General features: G+C 46.3%; 1 protein-coding gene and 1 long non-coding RNA gene across 14 annotated transcripts in view; one reads left to right on the plus strand and one right to left on the minus strand.

Annotated features, from left to right (window-relative positions):
* The window catches only part of LOC119461243 (chromatin assembly factor 1 subunit B), a 50,360-nt gene that overhangs the window by 17,139 nt on the left and 12,577 nt on the right, over window positions 1-20,644 (plus strand). Inside the window, exons 1-8 of one of the 13 annotated variants that reach the window (XM_037722472.2) lie at window positions 10,496-10,581; window positions 10,837-10,961; window positions 11,421-11,526; window positions 11,625-11,651; window positions 13,907-14,009; window positions 14,083-14,186; window positions 14,931-15,027; window positions 19,450-19,537. The exons of 5 other annotated variants lie outside the window; for them this stretch is intronic. In XM_037722472.2, the coding sequence (XP_037578400.1) occupies window positions 10,839-10,961; window positions 11,421-11,526; window positions 11,625-11,651; window positions 13,907-14,009; window positions 14,083-14,186; window positions 14,931-15,027; window positions 19,450-19,537 (648 nt within the window). In that variant the 5' untranslated portion in view covers window positions 10,496-10,581; window positions 10,837-10,838. Of the gene's footprint in view, window positions 1-10,495; window positions 10,582-10,836; window positions 10,962-11,420; window positions 11,527-11,624; window positions 11,652-13,906; window positions 14,010-14,082; window positions 14,187-14,930; window positions 15,028-19,449; window positions 19,538-20,644 lie in introns of those variants that run through there. 7 more of the 13 variants (XM_049672139.1, XM_049672141.1, XM_049672135.1 and 4 more) reach the window with 7 other exon arrangements.
* On the minus strand, window positions 5,973-7,861 carry LOC119461241 (uncharacterized). The gene is made up of 2 exons (XR_005193949.2): window positions 7,641-7,861; window positions 5,973-6,393 (listed from the first exon to the last, which is right to left on the minus strand). It is a non-coding gene; the product is annotated as an uncharacterized LOC119461241 (long non-coding RNA).

A 20,644-nucleotide genomic window follows, 5' to 3' on the forward strand; every position in this document is an offset into this window, starting at 1 on the left:
CAGTTGTAGAAGTGTGAGGTGGCATGGATGAAAGCGGGAGAGTGTAAAAATCGCTACAGAACCAATCTCACGATGACTGTCGATGGTAATGTGTTAGCATTGAATCAGTATAGCGACACAACGTATTGCCACCATCGCAACAAGTATGTATCAGGCATGTATTGCAGCGGTGCTCCTCTTTTGCCTTCGGTAAGCACACTTGGTGCCATGTAGTGCCACTGCCCAGAAGCCTGTATGTGGACCTCTGAAATGTACGGCTATCATGAGCTGCACGTGCTGCATTACAACAAAGGCAATACGACGATGAAGGCACGAGCATGACCGTGCATTGGCACCCAGAAAAGGCGAAAGAGAAAGAAGAATCTACAGAGAACCTCGTCACGTGGAATGCTGGAGAGGCGCCATTGTGAGAGAGGAAAGTGAGCGAAGAAGACAGCCACGACGGAAGAAGCAGCCCGTGGGTCCGGGCTCCTGCCTGTGTCTGGTGTTCCTGAGCCTACGGCTGAACGTCTGCAGCTGGTGTTCATCTGCAGGCCGTTCACCAGAGCACCGACCACGGCTTTGCTCGCGGCTTTCCCTCAAGGCTTATGTTCCTGTCCCGTCGTGCCACATCTTCTCACCTCTCGACTCCAGCTGGGGTACCTCAGCAGCAGCCCACTCGTCTGCAACATTCGAGCCATGACCTCATCCGACGCCTCACACCAAACCATATGGGGATGTGTGAACATTAATCATTTGATTCAGTAGTTTGCAGACTGTTTAGAGACTCCATACTTAAAGGTGTTCCATATTTACGTTTGTCAGCAGTTATAGGTCATCGAATTGATATATAGCATTGTTTGTGAGTGTGCGACAGAGAACATACGCGTCATATTTCATTTCCTAAATCGGTATGTATTGACCACGTTAAAGAACCTAGTACGGTAAAAAGATCTACACCGTGACAATGGCACACAGGTGCGTGCGAACGCTAAGAAATGCGGCATGCGGCAACCAGGCTCCTCCCACGCTTCTTTCTGAATATGCCATGTAATGGCACTGCCCAGAAGTCCACACGTGGCCTTTTGAGGAACTGATGCCTGGAACAATGCAATAATTTTCCTGTTCACGCTTTGTGAGTGGTTGCAACAGCATTCTAGCTACATTATCACCAGGATCAGCAGGTCATCAGCGGTAAACAATAGACAAATCCTGACATTATACCAGCTAATAACTACCTTGCTCAAGGTGGACAACTGAACTATTTCATGATGGGAGTGATTGGAAGGTTACTTCAATTCTGAATGAACCAAATGCTATTTTGCTTCAGTGAATAGAAAGTAGAAATAGAAAGTAGAATAGAAGTAGAAAGAGCTAGCATTAGTAGGTTTTGTCTTTTGAAGAAATTTGCGTCTTCTGGTAAATGACTGGAGATGCATTTGCCCGTTTAGAATGAAAGCAGTGGAAATTAATGGGACGTTGAAAAGACACTTCAACATTCGAGTAGTTGTTGCACTTAAGGGTACAGCAGCTCCCCTAGCATTCCTGTTCTGTTAATCATTTCAAGGTTAGCTTGCTGCCTTGGTTTAGACATTTCACTCCTACCCCACATTCAAAAGACATGTTCTTGTTCATGTTCTTGAACCCCATCCTTTCCGTGCGTATACTTTGCCACACACAAAATAAAATATTTAGTCACAAGTTAGTGCCGTGTCTGTCTCCTTTCCTTTTCCAATCAGTTTCCAATGTTCTCGTTCTAGAATACTTTGTAGGAACTAGGCTGTCAAGAAAGTCAAGAAAGCCCTATACTACTGTGTTGCACAGACCAATTTGTCAGTTCGAACATTCTGCTTAAATAATTTTGGTATTGTTTACTCTTTTACAGGTCAACACCACTACATATTTCATGTGAATAATAAAAGTTACTACGCAGAAAGTGCTCACTTCTTTTATTTGAAGACCAAGCAATTTAAGTGGTTATGCATGTGCTGACAAAATAAAGTTAATGAAAAGTGACGAAACATATTTTTCAAAGAAAGGTTATGTACACACACAATATACGAAGGTAACAACTACATCAATCTGCATGCCACTGCTATAGGTCCCACGACCAATGCGACTGCAGTACAGGCTGTGTAGAGCTGTCAGATCAGCCAGCCTTTAGTCCGTCTAGCTTGCTTTGCTGTTCATTTCATGTATACAAACCAGAAAGCAGCTTTCTACAGTCTTATGTTTAAGATTATGAAAGGTTGCCCGACACTGTGCCTTGCAACATTCACAGGCATCTGACTTACTAGAAGGCAACATTTCTATTAGCAACAGTAGGTGAAAGGTAAATAAAACTCAAGTACAGACATTGATTTAAAGGACTTCACCATCACTACATTGTAAAATAATAAGATGGTTTCCCAAAGGACGAAGCCAGCGCCATGTGCGTGCACATTGCTCACCAGCTGCAGTGGCTTCATATCAACACAGGCGACATGCAAAGACATCTTTGTGCTTTAAGATAGGTGCATGTAAAGCACCACAGTCTAATAAAACTGCTCTTGCTGTATACATATACGGGGTGTCCCACGTAACTTGCGCAAATTTTAAAAATGAAAGGCGCGTCGGAAGCAAATTGAACCAAACTTGTACCATTCGCACTGGCCTATAGTAACTCGGGCCATTTTTTGTTTTCCCCATAACTCGCTCACTAATTAAGTTTAATTACCCAACTTTTTCATTATTGGCTGAGGACCCCAAGTATGATTCGCAGATTTGTAGAGCACCTGCAGAAACCACTGGTAGAGTTGATTCCTGTGCGATCCGATCGTCTCACGTAGTCCTTTTTTCAGGGTTGCAAAGAAAGCCCGCGAAATGTGAAAAAAGAGACACATGATGGAGCACTTGCACAGTGGTATCGTGCTGCTTTCAAGCGTGCGTTCGGTGAACAAGGTCAGCTGCATCGCGAGTGGCAACGGGGAAGTGGCAAGGCATTGTGATGGTTGTAGGCTGCTGGGCCGGTGGCTCCCGTTGGAGGACGGCGCAAATGCATGCTGCTGGCCAAGCGCTGCCGAGGAGATAGCGATAAAGCGTCCAAGAGTGCTAAAAAAAGAAAATAGCCTTTTCATTCTGTTTAAGGAAGGAAAGGGTAAAGCGCTAGAGGACTATAGAAGGTGATGATGGCTGCTTCAATTTCGCCGGTGGGGGGGAAAAAAAGAAAGACCTCGCCGCCATTCATTAGGTGCTCCTCAGGCGCCCATATCCCTTCGTGTTCTCGACTGCTTCATAATTTGGCTTTAATCTACACAGAGCAGCAGACATGCCGTATTCCAATGAAGCGGATATGGTTCTGGCTCTTGGTGCATCAAGCAGCCATAGAAGGCAGGCAGTTAAGCTGTTTCAAGGCTGGCATCCAGGTACCCATCCAAGCTCAATGACAATTGTGCGTGCACATGAGACGCTGAAACAGAATGGGACATTTGCCATGAAACGACACAAATCTGCAATTTTTGGAGAGGAAGCGGAGACAGATATTCTGTCCAAGTTTTCTGCACACCCCCGGGAAAGTGTCTGTAGTGTGGCTGCTGAAGCTGGTGTGTCGAAATCTTCAGTGTGGAGAATACTGAAGAAGAGACAACTTCATCCTTACCATGTGCAGTTGCCCCAAATGCTGGAGCCCCGCGACTTCCAGAGTAGAACAGACTTTTCAAACTGGATTCTAATCAAAACAGAAGAGTACCCAGGTTTTGTTAGCAAGATCCTGTGGACCGATGAAGCTAACTTTTCGCGCAATGCCCAAGTGAACATTCACAACACTCGCTATTGGCAGGACGAAAACCCTCACTGGGTTTTGCAGGCGCATCTTCAATATCAGTGGTCCTTTAATGTGTGGTGTGGAATTTACAGTGGCACTAACATTGGGCCTGTATTTTTTTACTACATGCTTGCCGGTGAACAATATGTCAACAATATCCTCAATGGGCCACTTCAGGATTTTCTCTGCGAAGTTCCATTGGCTAGGATCAAAGATATCTGGTATCAGCATGATGGAGCTCCTGCGCATGGCAGTCGCAAAGCTTGCAATTGGCTGGATGAGGTTTTCACGCAGCAGTGGATAAAGCCACATGGGCCCATTTCCTGGCCAGCAAGGTTACCGGATTTAACCCCCTGAATTTCTTTCTTTGGGGGTCCGTCAAGAATCAAGTATACCGGAGAACAACCAGATCATCAGCCAACTTAAAGGAAAAATTAAGACAAGTTTGCAACTTCATTCCCGAAACCATGATCAAGAACGCCACGGAAAATGTGCTAAAGAGATGCCAGAGTTGCATTGCAGCAGATGGCGATCTGTTTGAACACGCATTATAATCATGGGATGATTTCGCTAGTACTGACCACTGAAAGAAAAAAAAAACCTACTGCTAATGCTCCCTCCCACCCCAATAGCACCCCCCTACTTCCACATCCTCCACATTGTCACCCCCTCTCACGCATTCCAAGTTCAAAAGTAAATAAAAAGGTATTTCCTTGTTTTCTTTAGCAGTCTTGAATGTTTAGTCTCCTCGGCAGCACTCAGCCAGCAGCATGCATTTGCGCCGTCATCCGACGGAGCCGCCAGTTCAGCGGCCTACAACCATCACAACGCCTTGCTGCTTCCCTGTTGCCTGTCGCGATGCAGCCGGCCTTGTTCACCGAACGCATGCTTGAGAGCAGCACGATACCACTGCGCAAGGGCTCCGTCACGTGGCTTTTTTTTTCATATTTCGCGGGCTTTCTTTGCAACGCTGAAAAAAGGACTACGCGAGATGGTATCGCACAGGAAACAACACCATTGGTGGTTTCTGAAGGTGCTCTACAAATCTGTGAATCATACTTGGGGTCCTTAGCCAATAATTAAAAAGTTGGGTAATTAAACTTAATTAATGAGTGAGTTATGGGGAAAACAAAAAATGGCCTGAGTTACTGTAGGCCAGTGCGAATAGTATGCATTTGGTTCAATTCACTTCTGACGTGCCTCTTATTTTTTAAACCTTGGCTCAAGTTATGTGGGACACCCTGCATAACGTCATCACTGCCACTACAAGGGCGATATGAGATGGGATGCCCGATACATAAGCTGCCAAGTTTTCAAATAGCATGAGACTTGACATGACTGTGATGGGGCTAGCCATTTCCTTTTCTTTGTTTGGATATGCTGTTCAGTTTGTGCATGTTATAGTGCAAGCATGCCACCAATGGGGTTGAGCATTAGAAAAATCAAGTACACTGCATAAATACATTAACATTTGTGCAATAAAAATGTTTTCGGCTCGAGAGCTTTTGCTGTATACAGTGACCTATAGTGTCAAAGTAAACGTCAAGGATTATTCTAGAATGTAGAGAAATTCACTTCTATGGTAATGAAGAATGTTACAAAATGTGACGTCACCCAGCATGTTACACTAGGCATAGTAGGCAGAGAGACTGTGCTTGCACATTTATTGGTGCACAAGGGGAGGCCTGACTTGGATGTCAATGGGGACTAGAACCAGGGACTCGGATGCCAACTTCACTGCTTTAGCTAAGTGCATTTACACAGTAGAAATATCTCATGCCTACCAGGCACAGCGCTATATGGCATGAAAGGAAACAGTTATGCTTCTTTTGCTCACACTAGTCTGTGATGCACAAGTGTTTGTGCCAACTGTGAGCAGCACATGAATTGCTCTGGCACTCGCCATTGCATGGGTATATTCGCGCACAGAAACTAGTACAGTAGCTGCTGGAGAATTCAATAGTAGCAAGAGCAAGCAGAAGGAAACATTAGGTGTCTTATCACCAAAAATGAATTCACAGTGCTTACCTGCACTGAACCACATGCAGTATATCCTGTGGTTTTGGAAGTGCGTTGGCTATCTCGAGGTGGAATGTACCATTAAATGTGGAGTACAAACTCTGATACCCATGTATTCAGTCAGATCTTCCAGATTCAGAAGAGACTAAAACTCCAGAGGAAAACTTGTAAAACTACAAAATGGCAACTTTATTTGGTAAGTGAAAGGTTGTTTCCAGTAGAGAAGCACCTGCATCGACAGAAGCTGTAAGCTGCAGTAAACGTTATACTTAAGCAAGTGAGTGCACTGACGTTACACAAATAATAAACACGATTTCACTACACAGATGAAGCATACCTCATCTCAAAACATTGTTCTCACCTTCTGCTCTCCTATTCGCCAGATAAGCGCTGCGTATTAAGACATACTCTCAATCTTTAGTGCAATGCCTTTGTCACTGCTAACCACAAGTTAAGCACTATACAGTCAGGTGTAATATCAGCATTAGACTGTTCTCTTCAGCTCCTACTTTGTGACTGATGAGCCGGCTGTGTTTCCACGAGACCGGATCCAGCTCCACAGGGTCACCACAGGACTGCAGGAGCATGGACACCTGCATAAATAAAGTTCTCTATTTTTCACACACTGCAAGTAAGTGCCCAGAGTCTTTATCGATCTTTTAACTCACGGACACAGGCGTACGCTATCCTTTACGTTCAATAAAGAGGTGTAAAGATCGACGAAAAGCTCTTGAACGTGTATGTGTTTTCTATCCGCAGTCACTGACAAGAAGCTAGGCTCGAGCGCTACATAATGCCCGGTTCCCTACTATCAGCTTCGCCGCAATGCATGGGTGCTACGCGGTCAAGCATACGCAATGTACTGCGGTGAAGCATGCCGAGTGTAAAGGGACGCCTAATGAATGGGTTGGCAGGCCTTCAGAGATATTTCGGATGTGGTTGTGGTGATGTGAGCACTTGTTTCGCCCACCAGAATAACCACGAATCTGTACCACGTGGTTGACGAGTGTTTCTGTACAGCTTCCACAATGGTCTATGTACGGCTATGAAATATTGCATGACGACGTTCACTTTTCTTACTTTAACATACAGGATACGATGTGTGTTTCAATTCATCGAAGCCTTTTCGTAAACGGCGCAGCGTAATGCTTTGTCAGTGTTGCTGTACAGCTCTGTACGTCACAATGGTCTATGACAAGTAAAGTGCATAGCGACGTTGAGTTTTCTTATTTTCACATACAAACCGTTAAATTCATAAACAGTTTCCGTTCCCGCGAATCTCCTGAAGTGTGCGGCATGTTGACCTTGCTCAACGACACTAATGAACAATGCAAAATGCTTTGCCACTAAAGTCATCCGAGAAGACACCTCACTTCCAAACCTATCCCCCTGCAACTACAAAAATTGAATATACTACCGTCGCAACAAACTCACCTCGGACACGGCTTCTTCGCCTTGCCGGTACGCATTCTGTCGATTCTGTGCTGCCAGCTCGGCTAGGGACGAACGGCGCTAACAACTTTCGTCCCCGTAGCGCACAAGCACCTCAGAATCGTTACGAATCTGCACTGTAGAGCTCTCACAAGGGTATAGTGTTGTGAAATTACATGACGATCATTTTTCTTTAGCATACATTTGTTCCGTATTCATAAAGTGTTTCCGTTCCCGCGCATCTCCTGAAGTGTGCGGCATGTTGACCTTGCTCAACGACACTAATGAGCATCGCACGACATCGGCACCAATAAAGTCATCGGAGAAGACACCTCACTTCCAAACCTATTCCCCTGCGAGTACAAAAATTGAATATGCTACCGTCGCAACAAAATAGTGACCAACTCACCTCGGACACGGCTTCTTCGCCTTGCCGGCCACGCAGTCTGTCGATTCTACGATTCTGTGCTGCGAGCTCGGCTAGGGACGAACGGCGCTAACAACTTTCGTCCCCGTAGTACCTAGGCGAAGAGAAATTTTAGGGACCGAAAGTCCTCACATTTTTTCTCTCTCGCACCCACTACTCCTCGCGCATGCGCAGAAAGCGGACAACTCCAAATATGATGTGCAAGTGTCTTTGTCGTTGATATATAAAGCCACTAAAAGAGGAAAATCGTAAGGAAAAAGGAGGCATTGGGAAAACATACAGGAACAGTTCTGAGCATGTTCTGAGCTAGCGTCGTAGTTAGCTCGCTGTAGCAAGATGGGTTAACCATGAAATTTGTCTTAGGCGCAGTCCAACTAGGGTGGCTAGAAGGGGAGGTGTGAATACCGGCGGCGCAAGCGTGACCCCTCAGCGCACCGATGCCGCAGGGCGGCGCTGTTGACCGAGGCGCGGGAAGGCACGCATCCGAAATGAGCGCATCGCCAGCCTCGGGTATCGCGCGTTGTCTGCGAGCGTCATGGAATATACGTCTTTATCCATGAAATCAACGTTTATCAGCCCACATCACTACTCCTGTGAGATTTTACGGGCCCAGTTCGCATTGCGTCGATAGATTCAAACGCGTTTTTTTTTCTTTTTCCTTTTTTTTTTTTTTTTTTTGTCCTCCGGATCAGGATCATAGGGGCTGGGGGCTCTGGAATAATTTCGACCACCTCGGGTTCTTTAACGCGCACTCACACCTTACGGCACACAGGTGCCTTGCATTTCGACTCCCTCAAAATGCGACCGTCGTCGTCGAGGTCAGCAGTAATCACCCTATGCGTGCCGTACGTACGGCACGCATAGGGTGATTACTGCAGTCTGTACGAACTGCAGTCATTACCCGATTACTTCTCGACGTACAAACCACTTTGTGCCAGCGCTTGAAGACGTGTAGCATGTCCTTTCGACGCTCAAATAAGCAATTTACTATGATTTCAGACAGCAACAGATCTGGTCATAAAATAGTTTATTTAAGTGAGGAAAACAACTATGTGAAAATTTGATCTACAACACGCAATATTTCGGTGCTTTTAGTTCATTCTCAGTGCCCTGCTGAATGACACCTTTAAGCAAAAAATGAATCCTTGTTACGCAATAAAAACATACAACTGATGCTGTCAGGGCAGCAGAATGCTCTAGGCAACCAATTTTTGGCACATCACCAATTGATCAACTGCATAAACTTTGCCACAGCGTTGGCATGCAATTAAACGAGTGAGTTTGTTTTCAATAAGGGCATTAATTGACCAGCTTGCAGAATGGTTCTGATAGACTGGTAGATATAAAAGGCCCCCAAGGTCCCTTCTGTTTGTTCTTTAGATTCCACAAAGGTTTCGTTGTGAAGCTGCCCAGCCAAGTAGATGCTACAGCTGGGCCGCGATTTTGTAGCGATGTCTTATGACTTATTTTGGAATAGTCTTATCATCCACCGCTCACGGCCGGCTGATCCCGTTGATAACGCGAGCGGACCGTCGCTCTAACCACTGACAAAGCGCGATAAGCGCGAAAAGGCATTATTACTTTAAAGTCATCGCTACAAAATAGCGGCCCTGGCAAGTCCTTCTCCAATGAAGAACACTACCATTTTGGTTAACACAACAGGCGCAGCATTTCGTTCAATGCAAACTCTGCAGTCCAGTAACGAGCAATGTTTTGTTTAAACTTTTGCAGTGACCACAGTTCCAAAGGTCGCTTAAGCTCGATAATGAACAATTCTACTGCGACTGGACTGGGCATTCCATCCCGCTGTATATTTACAGCCTCCACGTCTGCCGGTGGGCATGTATTCCCCCGTCTTGTCAATAGACAAGCGCCGCTTCTCTTGTAAGATAATAATAATAATAATACTTTATTCGTACTCAGAGAGTCGAATATGTAGTCCAGGCATACAGGGTCATAGTAGGCGGAACTGCCTATACCGGAGTGGTTTGCGTGCCGAACCTGGGACCCGTGGAGCGTAGGAGACATCTCTTCTTTTTCTTTCTTTCGTCAGAGTCCTTCTAATGTAGTTTGGCAAGTTCGATAGTACTGTGGGCACGGCATCTTCTGAGAGGGCAGGAATGTGACGTGGTATCAAGACTGCAGTTCCATTAATGAAGTCACGAACGATAAACCTAAGGAAACAGAAAAAAAAAAAAGAAGAAAAGGCGGTGGTGATCAGATTGAGCTAGCGTGAAAGGCCTCGTGAATAATACTAGGATGGCAATTGGCAATGCCACGACGACGCTGTGCAACACGCTATGTATCGCGAGAAACACCACAAAACAGGCGACGAGACCAAAACTGACGGCGAAGGCACGGAGGCGAGGCGAGGCCGGCAGGCCGGCGCTACCGGCGCGGCTATGCTTCCCGCGTCGCGAGCGGTAGCGCCATATTTCCCCTGGTGGCATCGGTGCGCAAGAGGGTCACGCGCGCCTGCAGGAAAGCGCCGCCGGTATTCACACCTCCCCTTCTAGCCACCCTAGTCCAACTTCGTATTGCGATAGTGTTATATATACTTAAAAAGTTTTGCATAGGCTTTGAGATTTTAACGTTCCGCTGTTTAATGCGGATATCTCAAAGGCCATGCTTTTGCGGTACTGCGGCTGCATAAAAATAATGACGTCATGCGCGTTTTTTTTTTTTTGAAACATTACGTTAATTTAAAATATTTTGCACGAACAATAAAATAATTTATTATTACTGAGGCTCTACACTCATAAGGCGTTCATGAAGATTATATTTTATGGGTGTCTTTTTTTATTTGATCGCGGCACGTTAATATCCGACAGGCGGCGATGCGTATTGTTGCGGGATCTCGCGGTTGGCGCGCTTTGTAGTTTGCGCACATTTTCATGCTGATTTGTCGGCGCTGTTTTATAAGGTTTGTTTAGTTTTCCATTGGTACTCTTTAAAACAAGAACAACTTTTGCTAAATTATTCCTTAATGAAGCGACCTAACGCTGAACTTGTTTCGCTGCATGTGTTTTGTGATATAAACTTCGCGCACCGTCGATCCGGCGGTATTTGGAAGCGGCTACTGATCCTGCATATTTGTTCTTGTATCGGAGAGGTTAGCCGCAGATATAGATATGCCCACGAAAGGTTGTTCCCCCGGGAATTTGCCTTCCTTTTGCAGGAATGAAGTGCCATGTACCGGAAATATCCTGGCACAATCGAGATCCCATCTTGAGCATCGACTTCCAGCCGTCAAATGACAAATGTCGAAGGCTGGCCAGCTGTGGTACGGACACGCATATCATGGTACGTTTATCGTTCTAAACCGGAATAACTGGTTCCTTTCCTCGCTTTACTGATAACCTCTTGTCACGCAAAGCTGTACAGCCTCACTGCAACCCCTCCCTCTTTTTATTTTTAGTTCTTTCGGGAAAGCGTAACTCCCATGTCTTCGTTTTTGGATAACTTGAATGCTTATATATGCATCCTGTTCTGTCACCGATTATGGATTTGCGGGTGTTTTCTGGTGCTCAGCCTTAGTTTAGTTTATTTCGTGTTAGTCAGTTCACGTAATTTCTCCTGCAACTGAGATATCATTCACGTATGGACTATGCTAAGATAATCTGAGTTTCTGCTCACCTTCAGCACCGAGGAATCACTCGTTTTTCTCATTCTTTCGTTCTGTCTCTCTTATCTCACTCGAATTTTTTTGCTAAACAGCATAGCAGTTGACTGTTGTTTGTTACTGTTCCTTCCGGTACATAGATATGGTTCGTAATAGTGCACCACAATGGGGAAACCAGCCTTGAATTTCGCTCCGACCTGAACAGGCATACCAAGACCGTCAACACTGTACGATTCTCAAATAATGGTGAGCAGTGGCACTCTCCTCGTTCCCATAAGACTGCGCAATGGCCGATTCTGATGGGAGCTCTCATTTTTATGTTGATCCTATTTCCGACCTTTCAGGCGAACTACTTGCATCAGGAGATGATGGTGAGTTCACAGGTTCTTTTTGTTCCTTCGTGTTTGAATTGATGGACGTGTTGCAAACTACAATGAAAGTGATTAAGCAGAAGAGGCTTCAAGAACACTTTGTGACCCTAGTGTGTTGAAAGCGTGTCTGTTCTGTTACACAAGTTTCTGCCTGGATCTTAAAGCAAAGCTTTCATTGGTTCATCCCTTCCACTTTGCGTGGGTGGCTGTATGGCCATCTAAACTGGGCCGATCTCTGAAGCTTTGTAATCAAAAGTTGTGGCTAGGTGGGCAGTTCCCAATGCCAGTGTGCCGCTACAGGGGATTTAATTTAGTTGTAACGCGAGCCAATCCTGAAACCAGTGCACCTGGCACCCCTATACAGCATGCACAGGATTAACCAACAGAGCACTTGCCTAATGTCCGTGCAGGGTATTCATCAAAGGCTGTCAGGATATTCATCAAAGGCTGTCATTCCTTCAGCTGCAACACCTACTTGGCCTATGGAATAATGCTGCCAGTGCAACGAAGGCACCCTTAACCTTACTTAGAGACTAGAGACATGGGTCTCATTGAGATAAATGTCATGACTCGGTGGCGCAATGGTAGCATATCTGACTCATTGAGATAAATTAATTTGTTGGGTGTTATGTTGGGCATCTGTGATGGGCACTGTGCATATCATTTCATTTTTCATCATATCCACCTGGAGTAGCAAGCTAGGAGTGTCGCTAAGGCAAACCTCGCCAGGATTCACTAAAGAGCCTCTCTCCCTCTCCCTCTCTCTCTCTCTCTCTCCGATAGCCTATCTCAGAAGTTCTAATGGGAAGCTATCGCTTCACTTTGATAATCATTCTCCGATTGCTTGTCTCTTTTTTTTTTGTACTCAATTATGAGAGTTGTCCATAAAATAAAGTTCCCAAGGAGCTGCAGCCCCGAGGAACGCTGTTACGTGGGATCCGGCAACATTGGCATGTATCTTGGTTCCCCCTCTCCCAGTCCCCACCCCGGCGAGCTGTCTGCAACGCTCAGTCGTGGCTTGAGAGCAATTATAGAGATGGAGCTCCCACTTGCGTCTCCCGCCAGGTGCGTATTACGCTCTGCGATTAGTTTTTTGTGTGCAAGAAATACTGTGCTGGTGGATATTTATTCCCAACTGTGTAAGTCTACGGAGAAAAGCGCATGAGCGTACAACACGTGCACAAATGGTGCAGAGAATTCAACGACGGATGCACAGACGCAATTGTTTCAGACGAAACAATTGCGAAAGACGACACAATGCTGAAAGATCGAAGGGTGACAGTTCGGGAGCTCTGCGAGATGATCCCTGATGTCAGCAAGTCCTGCATTGACAAAATATTGACAGACCATTTAAGTTTGTGCAAGGCGAGTCCCGAGAATGCTTATGAAAGTCCGCAAACGGCAACATGTTGAAGCAGCCTGCGAATTTCTTCAGGCCTACAAAACATATGGCGAGGAATTCTTGGACTCTATTTACTATAATAGTCACTGGGGATGAGACCTGGGTCCACTACACGACACCCGAAACGAAACAATCTCGTCGGTGGAAACATCCAGAGTCGCTGAAGCCGCGGAAGTTCAAACAAACACTGTCTGCCGGCAAAGTGATGGTGAGCAACTTTTATAACAGGAAGGGGTTATTGTTGTGCGAATTCATGCCTGCTGGTACAACAATCAATGCGGACCGCTTCTGTGAGACGTTGAAGAACCTTCGCCGTGCGATTCAAAACAAGGGGAGAGGCATGCTCACGAAGGGAGTGCATTTCCTTCAGGACAACGCTCATCTGCGCATCGCCCGTGTAACAAACGATCTCATCAACAAATTTGGATGGGATACTGTCACACACCCGCCCTACAGCTCAGACATAGCCCCAAGTGACTACCATCTCTTTCCTGAAAAGAAGAAACACCTGAGTGGGATGCATTTCAGAACCGGAGAGGAGCTGAAAGATGTTTTAACCAACCTTCATGGCGCGGCGGGAGATTTCTACGATTCAGGCATAAAGAAGATGGTACACTATGCAAAAATGCATTGATCTCAATGGCGATTATGTCAAAAAAAAATAGGGGAAAGTCTAAGCGTTCCAAAAATGTATTATTCAATGCCAATAAACATGTTTTTCATTGCGAAAAATAATTGGGAGCCTTATTTTATGGACAACCCTCATATTAGTGTGACTACCTGCATTGAGCTAGCCAGCCTTGCTCTGTCTCAATACTCTGTCTACGAATGCATTATGTGGATTCCATGACAGATGCAAATGTTATCATTTGGAAACAAGTGGACAAAAACCCCGGTGACGTGTTCGACGAAACAGTAGAAAACAAGGAACACTGGGTGGCGCAGAAAGTGCTGAGGTGAGGCGAGCCCATGCACGAAAACGTCGTAGCTAAGCTTTTTTTATGCTTTGTATTTCTTTCCTAACATTAGGGGACACATTGATGACGTCTGCGACATCTGCTGGTCACCCGATAATATGTACCTGCTGTCTGGGTCGGTGGACAACTCTGCCATTATCTGGAACGTTGAAAAAGGTATGCTTATCTCGTATTCTCTAGTAATTTTGTGGCATTATTGTAGCAGTTAAGTATCCTGATTGAGACGAGCCGAGTTGTATGCTACCAGTTAAAGTGTCTCTTGAAGTGCACTTTAAAAATTTTTTGGGGTGGCAAGCTTGTTTGATGAGAAAGAAATGGTTTATACACTAACTTGAGGACTCGTTGCTAAATTGCATGTATTCTGAGCATGCTACATGATGAGCTAGCGCTGGGAGTGCTTGTACAAAAAGAGTGGCTTGGGGGGGGCGTGTACCATTTAGTGTGAGATAATATGTTCATAAACATTGTTCTACGTGAAAAGCAGTCATAGGAAAGGCCTATTTATGAACCAGGCAACATCTCCCTATAAAGGGTTGCAATGGCAATAATGGTTTTTTGGAAATTGGCATAAGAAAGAAAAGGCTAAAATGCCAGTACAGTTACTGAATCGGACAATGTTCACTTTACTCTGACACTAACCACAAACACGTCGTAGCTAAGCTTTTTTTATGCTTTGTATTTCTTTCGTAACATGAGGGGACACATTGATGACGTCTGTGACATCTGCTGGTCACTCCAATACCAGCGCAATTTAATTAAACATATCACAGGTTAATCACATGTTACCATGCACCATATGGAGACCTTTTTTGATATTCTGGGTGGTGAAGCATGTCACGTGTTAGCAAAATGTTGTGTTCAGATTCATATAGGCTAATAAGCTTCTACTATTATTTATAGGCAAGAAGGTGTCTCTGCTGAACGAAAACAAAGGCTTCGTCCAAGGTGTTGCGTGGGACCCCAGAGACACCTACTTCACCACCCTCAGTTCGGACAGGTAACTGTTTGCTGGTGTTATGCTTTTTTTTAGTGTAAAGGTCTTTGTATTACACCATGCAGACAGACATTGCCACATGGCATATTGTGATGAAGTTGGGCCCAGGATCATTTTCAACAGATTTGGCAGTCAGTGTTCTCACACTCATAACATGGACTAAACATGAGCAAACTATGTTCGTTGCCTAGAACAGCTGGGTGCATGTAACTGCATGCAATTGTCCTACTTGCTTGCATTGAGTGCGGAGAGTTGTCATCAATTTGGCCATTGAGGACATGCAGCTCGTCGTTGTCCAAACTCTAGAGGTGTTTATTTGGCAGAGCTCGGAGCAGCGCAACGTCGACGGGCAGGGCAGTCACAGCTTCCAAGCACGAGAGCTGTTGCTGAGCGGGAGCGCTCAACTTACTAGCGTTTAGAGCCAGTAGCGCTGAATCCACTAGCGTCTTTCCTCTTCGCTACAATCACCCCCGGGAGCGATGAGGGAGCCGTCCGGCAACATAACAGCTCGTCATGCTGAGCGGGTCGTAGTAACGCTTTAGATGGTCGACATGGACAATGTCACGTCCATGGCAGCGCATGTCTGAAGATGGCGCAACTGGTTCTATTACATAGTTCACAGGAGATACGCGTTCGAGAACACGATAAGGGCCTTCATACTTCAGGACCAGTTTTGATGAGAGGCCAGGGGCAGTGAAAGGGACTGAGAGCCACACGAGTGCTCCCGGATCGAAGGTGACCGTGCAAGTGGCGTCACCGCAAGTGCTCCTCTGGTGCTCTTGATCATCAGAAGTAAGGGCCCATGCTAGGTCGTGGCACTCTTTTGCATGCCTGACCATGGCAGAAATAGGCACGCACGCGGATGCATCCGGCCAGTGCGGTAGAATGGTGTCGATGGTGTGCGAAGGGTGTCGACCATACAGTAAGAAATGGGTGAAAATCCACTGGGGCAGAATAGCATCCAAGTTCGTGTGGTCAGAGGTGACGCACATTGAAAGCATGTCGCCGAGCGTACGGTTGAAGCGTTCTGTGAGGCCATTCATTTGAGGATGGTACGCCGTAGTCGTACGATGAACAACGTGGCACTCTTTGAGAATCGCTTCAATTATTTCCGACAGGAAGACGCGTCCGCAATCGCTGAGCAGTTCTTGAGGTGGACTATGCCGCAGAATGAATCGGCGAAGCAGGAGTAAGGCAACATCGCACACTGTAGCTGCTTGGAGAGCGGCGGTGATCTACTGCCACAATGGCCCAGCGGTTACCAGCCGACGTCAAGGGAAGTGGCCCATACAAATCGATGCCAACACGCCCGAACGGCCGGGTAGGGCAGGGTAGAAGCTGCAGACCAGCTGGCGAGAGCTTGGGTGAATATTTCTTGCGCTGGCAGTCGGGGCATAAGTGAACAAACTTTTGAACGTAGTTGTACATTCCTCGCCAGTAGTAGCGTTGTCAGAGGCGCTGGTAGGTATTGAAAAGTCCCGAGTGTGCCCACTGTGGATCAGAGTGGAACGATGCGCAGATTTCAGAACGCAGGCTTCGAGGTACTACTAACAACCACTGGCGGCCGTCTAAGATGCGCAGAAGCCAAGAACGCTGAGCTGGGGTGAGGCCATCGGCAATAGATGAATTGAACACACCTGTGGGCAAAGGGTCGAATGTAGAGAGAGAACCGAGCGTGTTGTAACTGGTGCAGGACGTGGCTTTGGGAACATCCATAATTTGTACGTCGTCGATTACCTCCACATGGCCAAGACATTCGCCTTGAAGCAGCATCACAGGGTATGAGAATGGGTTACAGATGAAAATAGCTGTGGAGCTCTGTTTGATGTTCACTGTCGCAAAAGGTAGCAGCAGACCTTTTCGAATATAAAAGCGGCCAGACGGAGAAAGTAGTGCGACGGCATCTGAGAGGCTGCTGCAATGCATTGAGACAACCACTGACGAGTTGGGAGGAACGTTGGTGTCGTGCCCGACGAGCAGTTTGTTCGTAAAAGAAGCATTATCAGCAGGCGTCATATCTGAGATCGGCGACAGTTCTAGTTTGGCCCGTGCGCAATGAATAAGAGCATTGTGGCGGGCAAGGAAGTCCCACCCCAGGATAACTTCGTGGGAGCACGAAAAAATAACAATAAATTTGATGGCGTATACAACGTCCTCGATGAGAACACGAGCGGTGCACGCTGCTATCAGGTGAATACGCTGTGCGCCTGCTGTGCGGAGGGATAATGACCTTTCGAAGGAAGCGACAAAGCTTTGTGTCCATAACTGATATAGCGGCTCCGGTATCCACGAGGGCATATGTGCGCACACCATCAATTAACACGTCAAACTACGTTGAGGACTTTCACGTTTCGACAGCGTCGCAGCTCTTGCCTCATGGATTGCAACGATTAGTTTTCCTCCTCCCAAGCTATGGGACAAGGCCGCATCAGTGATGGGGAGCGTCGGTGTGGAGAAGGTGAACGGCGGATGTTGGCAGACCGGCGGAATGGTGGTAAAGCAGCCAGAGGTTCGTCGTCGTAATATGGGCGCGGAAAACCCACCATAGGACTTGGCGCATATGGTGTAGCGCTAGACGACTGCACACGACTACAGTGGCGTGCGACGTGGCCTTGCGTAGCCGCACGCCGAACATGTCGGTCGATTGTCCGCTGTACGCCACCGAATAGCTGCGGCAGGTCCCATCCATGAGGGAGGACGCGTTGGATGTGGCGGCTGGAGAAGTGATTGCATGGCAGGCTGTTGTCGAGGCATAGCGAGGACTTCGGCGTATCTGAGAGGTCCCCGTTGAGGGAGTTGTTGAGGCTGGGTGACGACTTCCGTATAGCTGAGTGGCACACTCGTCAGGATCTGTTGGGGCCTGGCCATGACTTCGGCGTAGCTGTGAGGGGCAGCCGTAGGAACGCGCTGGTGGTGGTCAGGCAAAACCTCGTGCAGTTCTTGTGCTATGATGCGGCGAAGCAGCGGCGCAAAACTCGGCATTGGCGACGGCTGTGCAAAATTCATCAATGAGAGTTGCCGGGCAACTTCCTTGCGCACGAACGCCTTCATTTCTGCGAGCAAAGCTGTCTGGTCAGACGACAGCCAAAACAGCGAGGTGTTCGTCACGCAGTAGAGATCGACGGGTCAGTGATCGCTGCCTGCGGAGTTCTTCATAGCTCTGGCACAGTGTGATAATTTTGGCCGCAGAGCGAGGACTTTTGGCCAGCAACATGTTAAAGGCATAGTCTTCTATGCCCTTCAGGATGTTTCGGATTCAATCAGACTCCGCCATGGTCGAATCAACTTTTCTGCATAGGTCCAGGACATCTTCAATATAACTGATGAATGTTTCACCTGGCTGTTGAGCTCGTTCTCGCAAACGCTGCTCGGCACGCAGCTTGCGAACAGCTGGGCGGCCAAATACATCGGCGAGGGAAGGATAAATTTAGTATAGTCATGATGTGCCTTCATTCTGTGTCTCCGCTGTCCTGGAAAATAGTTTCTGAAAGCTGTTCACAGGCACGAACAGGAGGTGCTGCTGTAGTTAAGCAAAACTGAACATGCTGTAGCATGCACCATGTGCACCAACAGCTGATAGCGGCAGGTGTACTTATAAAGAAAAAAAAACTGCTCAGACACATACCCAGCAATACATTTTTGCTTGAATAGTGCTACATGTGAAAAAGTATTATCCTGACTTCCCATCAAAAGTAACTGCTCTTCAACCCCTTTCCCCAAAGAGAATTAAGACAGGTGCAGGTTGCAGCCCTGAAGGTATACTGCACTGGAAGGCCAGGTTAATCTAGTTATCCTTTACTTAGTAGTTAATTCAGTTTTCTTATTTTTTAGTTAGCTAAAAGGCATCGCAATCGACTAGGGAGATCCTTGAAGCAAGTGAGATCAGTTGCTTATGAACATGATGCTACCATTGGCACTGTCCAATAGAGAGTTGCGGTATCTGGGCATCACTGATGGGAGTGACGTGTTGCAATTGCATAGCGGTTTCATTTTTTCGGGCCTGTTCATTATTTCTGTCTTTCTCTCTCTATCTCTCTTTTTTTTTATCATGTGTCAGCTCTTTCTGTACAGTGAAATGTTTTGATGCCAGCATTGTGTTCTTCTGTTCCTGTCCTGTGTTCTGTTAAAAATTTACAATATTTAATCTGGTTAGTCTTTCCTCAGACATGGGTACTGCTTTGAGCTCATTACAGCACGTCCCCGCCCCCCCTCTAAAGTAGGGTGAATGGAGTTTGCAACATGGCAGCAGCTGAGCAAGGCAAAGACATGGCTGTGAATAACAAGGAAGAGGGAGAATCGGACACAGTGATTCACTCACGAGTGTATACATCTGCGGAACTCATGCATCTACTTTCTTGAGCTATCACTGATCGTATAAACTTGTAACAAGCAGATATTGAGAAGTTCTGTGTTTTTCTTCTGCAGGGCATTGCGTATATTTAAGGTCGCCAACAAGAAGGTCGCCTACAAGATACACAAAGCTGTTGTCCCACACGAAGGGCTGAGCGATAAGGTAATTGAGATACAGTGCATAATAGGTATGGTTGCTGGCTTGTGCATTGTTTGAAAATTGCATGTTTATTGAATGAAAGCTCAAAGGAAAACGTTCAGTTAAACTAGGCTTGTAAAATAAAGTTCTGTAAAAGCAAAACATGGTTGGCTATGCATCATTCCTATTCCTGAAGCAACAACCTATGATGTGTAGGACAGTGTGGCCAAACGATGTTGTCAGTTGTTTAAGATATGTTACGCTGGGCTCGAAAATAAGTGACAGCGGATCTAGAAACTTTCGTAACCTCTTCCTGAACCAAAAGGAAAATGCAAGAAGATCGGACAAAATTTGTGCATTCAAATTCTGATGCCTTATAATTATGGTAGTTTAGCGCTAAGTGATACACAGACACTAATGAACAGAGTGAACGAGGACGAGCGCTACTAGCAACTGTTATTGAACATGCCAACCACTGATATTTGTACAATTTGTATCACATGCACGCCATCGCATCACGAGGGAAGACACCTCGACACAAGGCTTGCGCGTATCAGAGTGACTTACATTGCCCGATTACGCCGCTGCCGAAAATTTACACCGGCAGTGACGTAAAATACACTTGGTTACTGCAATATTAGCTCTGTGTTTGACTGAGCTCTGTGCCACCAGGTGGCTGCACCATGCAGGCTGCTCACGTTTATGCCTCTGTCCCTCCGGTAAAGCGCCCAGCCCGCCTGCGTTTACCGGAATACAGGACAAGCTAGAACTCTCTATTGACGTCACAATACCCTGACGAAGTTTATGGGGTGCTTGCTTTTATTTTCTTTGACTGTGGTATGCCGTTTTTGTGCGCTCTCATAAGTGCCTGTCGTTCTTTCTACCATTTCCTGGAAAGCAGGCAGGCATTGCTCCTCTTACACTTGCAACTGCCAGCCTAGCCTGTTCCTCTAACCTTTTCTTTAATAGGGCCTGTGTCTTCTCTTCATGCCTAGTGAGAATTTTTTTTTTTTTAATTCTAAATTGCAAAACTGATCATTGTAGCAAGATCTGTGTGCTTCCATTGCACGTGCAGCCCGACTTGCTTTTTAAGCATGAAGTACTCGTACGCACCATGAACCAAGGTCTTAA

This window comes from Dermacentor silvarum, chromosome 8 (genome assembly GCF_013339745.2).
Source record: "Dermacentor silvarum isolate Dsil-2018 chromosome 8, BIME_Dsil_1.4, whole genome shotgun sequence".
Lineage (NCBI taxonomy): Eukaryota > Metazoa > Arthropoda > Arachnida > Ixodida > Ixodidae > Dermacentor > Dermacentor silvarum.